This window comes from Rutidosis leptorrhynchoides, unplaced genomic scaffold, assembly GCF_046630445.1.
Source record: "Rutidosis leptorrhynchoides isolate AG116_Rl617_1_P2 unplaced genomic scaffold, CSIRO_AGI_Rlap_v1 contig139, whole genome shotgun sequence".
Taxonomy (NCBI): Eukaryota; Viridiplantae; Streptophyta; class Magnoliopsida; order Asterales; family Asteraceae; genus Rutidosis; species Rutidosis leptorrhynchoides.
In genome coordinates this window covers 88,152-93,891 of record NW_027266391.1, presented here as the reverse complement: position 1 = coordinate 93,891, position 5,740 = coordinate 88,152, and the positions used below count along the sequence as shown (strand labels likewise).

At 37.0% G+C, this 5,740-nt stretch overlaps 1 protein-coding gene across 1 annotated transcript; it reads right to left on the bottom strand.

Moving 5' to 3' along the window:
* Positions 1-1,952: 1,952 nt before the first annotated feature.
* On the bottom strand, positions 1,953-3,316 carry LOC139881281 (patatin-like protein 2). Its single transcript, XM_071865785.1, has 4 exons — positions 3,185-3,316; positions 2,915-3,096; positions 2,703-2,814; positions 1,953-2,168 (listed from the first exon to the last, which is right to left on the bottom strand). Exons 1-4 carry the CDS (start codon positions 3,314-3,316, stop codon positions 1,953-1,955), a joined length of 642 nt encoding a protein of 213 aa, XP_071721886.1.
* Between the last annotated feature and the right edge of the window lie 2,424 nt (positions 3,317-5,740).

The following is a 5,740-nucleotide window of genomic DNA, read 5'->3' as shown; positions in this document are numbered from 1 at the left end:
CCAGATCTAGACGACGGACGTTGAGTTCCTTCGCAATAGCCATTGCATGAGAACAATGAATCTTGAAGGTGTCCCACTCTAAACATGTGCATGAACCCATGTCAAATTGGACAGTATGTTCACGGCCAGCAACTTCGAGACGCAACGGCGGAGATCTGACATTGAACGTACGTCCGGGAGCATTTGGATATAACGAGACTTCATACCGTCTGGCGCGCAACTTGTTGTTATCGAATGTCTCAAACGGTATCGGTGCAAGAGCAGATCTATACCTATTTATTTTCGCCAACTCGTCTGTAAAAATCGCCATGGCTTTTGCGTGCATGGCCTGGACGAACGCCCTTATCGGCAAGAAGTGGTCGCCTCTAAAAACGTTATTGTAACTCTCCGCGTCGTTGGAAGTAGTTACGCCCCATCTGTAGAATCCGTCTAGGAACAATGTCCACTTCTCTAGGGGAATACGTTGCAGATATGTAGCTGCAGGCTGATTCATTTTATAAGATCTGTCCATGCCGTCATATATTTAGCTTCATCCAACTCGGTACACACGGCCCAACATGACCCATATAATTATTTCTTCTTCGGGATGCTTGCCATCATATTGGCACGAACGTGCTCCATGCAGAACCTGTGCAGAGGCAATGTTTAAGTGATGGATTAATTTGAATTTAAAATTACAATTAAAGTGTTGTAATCATCACCTGTGAACTCTCCTGTTCGGAAATTTTCTATCCAGCTTCACGACAGCAGAAAGGATGCCCGAATGACGATCAGAGATGATGCAAGTGAACGTATCTTGCAGAACGTATTTTTTTAGGTATTTCAAGAATCAATACCAGATGTGGTTCGACTCCTCGTCTACGATGGCATATACGACCGGCATGACTCTGTTGTTAGCAGTCTTCACAATCGCTACGACCGCCTTATCCTTGTACGCCCCTCGGAGATGCGTTGCGTCAACGGTAATTACAGGGTGACTGTGTTGAAATGTGTGTTTCATGGCACCAAAATGCAAAAATACGTACCTGAATAAATAAACCAAAATCAGTAAATTTATTTTTAAAGTCATTAACGTGCACAGTAAACATTTGTCCGTACCTGAAAATCTTCTTTCGGCTATGTACAACCACGTCCTCCTTCTTGAACTTCCACTGCACTTTCGTCCCATCGTTGTAGTGTTCAAGAGCTCGCATGTAACTAGGCAATTGGCAAAAATTTGTCTCCCAATCTCCATATAACTGGTTCAGTGCCACTCGCTTACCGTCCCAAGCTTTTTTCCTCCCTATTTTACAGTCGAATGCTGCTTCGCAGTCGAAAATAATGGACTTCATTGGGTAATTTGGACGGTCGCGAATCTTACCAATTATGACATGGGCAACATGATTTTGCGAAATATTCCTATCTTCCCGTTCGTTGTTTGTTCCATCACAATTGTGCCCATCACACCAGACTGTCATTTGCCACGTGCGATATTCGCTCTTAAACGAAGCACGGATCTTCCAGTTGCATACAATACCGTGATACGGCTTCTTAGTACGTTTTTTTGGATGATTTATGCATTATGCCGCCCATCTCGTCTGATCTGACACCGTCACGCGATACTCTGCTCCCCGCCTAGTTGACCATATGGCTATCGCACCTTGAAGCTCTTCCCTGTTCGAAAAATGCGTTCCCAGCTTTATGGTGCTAGGGTCACCATTGTATAACTCTGGACGAGTAGGAATGTGGCGGTTTGTTACCTCATCAGGTCCATCAATATTGCTGAACACATGATAATCTCTTGCGCGAGGAACAATATAATCATCGTCAAAGGGGCCGTATCCCCGTCGTCTGCGAGGCCTACTACTCGACTCTCTCCCGGCATTGAATCCTGGTGTTCGACCCGAATTATGAATCGGATGGTAGCTTATGAACAAGTCACGACTCCAAGAATAATGTTGATACATCAATGATCATGTAGCATCATCATTAATAACGATACATTGTTTTTCACCGTTATCAATCGTGTATACGTAGATTAGCCTCAATTGTACCCATTCTCTTTCAATGCCGGCACAATTGCACATTACTTGGGAAAAATCATCATAACTCAACCTATCTTCGATCAAATACGTTGCGTCGAGAACACTACCTACAACGACCTTGCCATCAACATATTGTACAGAACTCTTCCAATATAAATTTAAATATGAAGACATATTTATAATATTTTAAAAATAGTACGAAGAAAAAATTAGGATTTTCAAAAATATTAAGAAAGATTGTGAAAATGATGAAGAAAGATTGTGAAAATGAATATCGTGCGGTGTTGGTTTTATAGGCAAAAACTTTCCCGGAAGTGGAATTTCCGGACTTTACGGATTAAATATTCCCGTAAACTTTATTTTCGGGACAATAGAAGTCCCGAATATACCATTTACGGATCAAGCTTTAACCGGACTTCCCATTTACGGGACAAAAGCAGTCCCGGATTTACCATTTACGGACTAAAAAAAATCCGGATCATGCTTTAACCGAATACACCATTTTCGGGACATAGCAATCCCGTATTCTCCATTTCCGAACTTGGAAAAATTAATCCGGAAACACCAATTCCGGATCACGCCTTAATTAATCACAATTAGCATTCCCGAAAATATGATTTCCGATAATAATAAATCATGTCTACCTTTTAGGGCTCAGTTACACAAAAATATCGCAACCTGTAATCTTGTCTCCCCCAACTTTTTCTTTAGTAGCTCATGCAAATATATTCCATCATATTTTGGTCCATTAAAAAATTTGATCAGCTTTGTTGCACCATAAAATGGATACCTATATATACCACACAAAAAATAAAATACTTCGAATTAATTAAATGAAAACAAATATAATTACATGAAGAATAAAAAAATAGACATTGTAGTATACGTACGTGTCTTGAGGGAAGATTTTGGGACAACTGTCAAGATAAAAGTGCTTAATATCTTTGGCAGCAAATAAAGGACGGTTGTTCTCATCAGGGGCAGTTAGCATGGAAGTCAGAAGACCTCCGGTACTAGTTCCGGCTATCACGTCGAAATAATCAGCGAGCCTTGCCTCTGGACCATCCAAGTTCTGTAAAATAATTAACACAACATATCGATTAGAAATATATTTAATATTTGTTAAGAGTGTGCGTGGTTGCATGGAAATATATACTTACCTGAAGCTCCGACTCGAGGAAGTTGAGAATGATTCCGGGAATTATCCCTCTAATTCCACCTCCGTCGATGCTAAGTACAGTGATTAGGTCTCCATTAGTTGGAGGTTGAGTGGGAGATTTTGGGATTTCCATGGTCATGATGAAATATTAATATTGATCAAGTTAGAAGATTTAATGCAAAAGTGATATTTGGAAGAAAAATTATGATCAGAAAGTATTTGAAGAGAGTAGTTTGTGAGAGAAGTGTATAGCTAGGTAGTGTAAATAACTGCTTGAGTGGATGTAAGTGAGGATGAGGTTCTAGTGTATTTATACCTGGAAATGTATGAAGTACTATTCAACAATATTGACTGGAATTAATTGGATTCTATTGGGTTTTGGAAGCAACAATTTCCCGGTTGTCTCAAAGAAACCATATTGAAACTATTGTCATATATATTGTGGTGATCCCTGATTGGTTTTATTTGATGTTCATGATCAAATAGAAAAGTAATAATCTTTTTTTTAATTAAAGAAAAGTAATAATCTTTTTTTTTAATTAAAGAAAAGTAATAATCTTGGCACTTAATTACAAGCTTCATAATAGTCTCATGAAAAGTTAAATTTGACCCAGTCACACTGCAATTGAAGGCATAGAACCAAGTCATAATTTGATTAGCTTCAAAAACAAAAGTCATTATTGATGGGAAAAATTAAATCGATGTTTCACGGTGATAAAATTCATCAAGACGTGTTTCTTCAACGCAAGTTTAGTACTGATATTGATATATAGCTGGAATGACTTGTTAAGTTGAGATTAGAATGTTTCTAGGAAAAGATGACCTAAGTTAAGAATACAATAATAAAAGTAAACAAGAATATTAATTTGTTTTCTTATAATTTAAACATCCCTTTAACCAAATGTAAAGATTAGAAAAATCATCGGATTAATATTGTTTTTTTTTATTTAAAAAAAAAAAAAAAAAAACCTAGAATGACTTGCTAAGTAGTTGAGATAAGAAAGCTTCTATAATTCTAGGAAGACATGTTCTTTCTTCCTTCATAAAAGTAAATATTATGGCTTCAGTTGACATGCATGATAGGACAAGAACACACATATATAGGATATGTTGGAATTAGATTAAAAAGAAGATATAGAGTAGGATGAATTGTTAGTTACCTTATGATTTGTTGCCCATCTAATAATAACAAGATAACTGGCAAGATCATCATCTTTTCATTTAGAACTAGTATAGCATCCGGACGTTGCCCCGGAATTTAAATTCCAATTTTCAATTGTATTTGTACCTTGGAAGGCAAACCTCTTTTTTTTTTCATTTAGTAAGAATCATTAGTAGTAAGTAAAGATTTTCTGAATCTAATGCAAAACATGTTTAACTATCAACAACATGTGATAAACCATCTTCTTTTGAGAATTCACTATGTCCACGCCTTGAAACTGATCATGCAAAAGTGCCTTTATTCAGGAATTTGTCCCATATAAAGTTTTCCTTTCCAATCCTTGTAAACTTGCTTTCAAAAAGCATGGTAATCTCTCAGAATAATTTGTCCACTATCGACAACTTCTGATAGTTGTTTTGGTTTAATCATTCTACAATCGTGGTTTCATTATTTGTTGATTTCGTGGATACTAATTTCTCTCACTTCTTTCCGAAAGTCGACATGAAGTTGACCGGACGTTAATTATGAAACGAAATTCCTGTTCAAGAAATTTCAATTTCGCGAATTTGAAATTAGCAGAGTCAAAGTAAACAAAATTTACCTAGGATAGTGATACTTGTTGCTACAAATCATTCCTATATGTAATAACAAAACATCTATTTTAAGCTGCCATGGTCAGCAAAAACCAGCATCACTTGGAACGTTCCCTGCATCACAATCAAGAGCAGAATGCCAATATTCGATTCCATCTGATAGGTAAGGGATTTGCATCCCACATCCTCGCAAGGGATAAGAACATGTCTACGTCAGAGCAAATTATGGAAATTTCCAAAACCATCAAAAGACCCCGAATGCAAAAACGAAAGGTTTGTGAAGGCTGCGGCTGTATTAAATTTCTGGTTTTGTACACAAATAATCCTTTTGAGGAAAAGACATAATTCTGTAAATATAAAAAATTAGGCTGAAAAAAAAGTCCATATGTTCTGTGGTAAGTTTCTCAAAATTTATCAAATATAGAATTTGTTTACACCACAATTTCTGCATTCAACAGCTAAAGAGGAAATTTTTCATTTTCAATATTATCTTCTTCAATACTGCATTCTATAGAGACCCGACTCACCATTATCCCTAATTTAATTTGCACAGTTTAGGTCAAAATGATTACTGCTCGCCATTATCCCAATTAAAATGCTGCCTAAATAAACAATCAAATCTAAGAACCGAGGAAATTGTTGAGATGAAGCGTGAAACGATGAGACTATTAGTGAAGTGGCGTGACTATTAGATGAATAGGCGTAAACGAAGAGAAACCAAACCAATGACATCTTGATAAGTGATAACTGATTTGTTAAGGAAGTGGAAATATTGGGCTTATATATATGCAGGCCCATAATG

Excerpts from the sequence above, each read along its gene's own strand:
- LOC139881281 (XM_071865785.1), bottom strand. The coding sequence starts at position 3,316 with ATGGAAATCCCAAAATCTCCCACTCAACCTCCAACTAATGGAGACCTA. Across the intron at positions 3,097-3,184 it reads TCCTCGAGTCGGAGCTTCAG|AACTTGGATGGTCCAGAGGC; the intron begins GTAAGTATATAT and ends ATTATTTTACAG. Across the intron at positions 2,815-2,914 it reads AAAATCTTCCCTCAAGACAC|GTATCCATTTTATGGTGCAA; the intron begins GTACGTATACTA and ends TGGTATATATAG.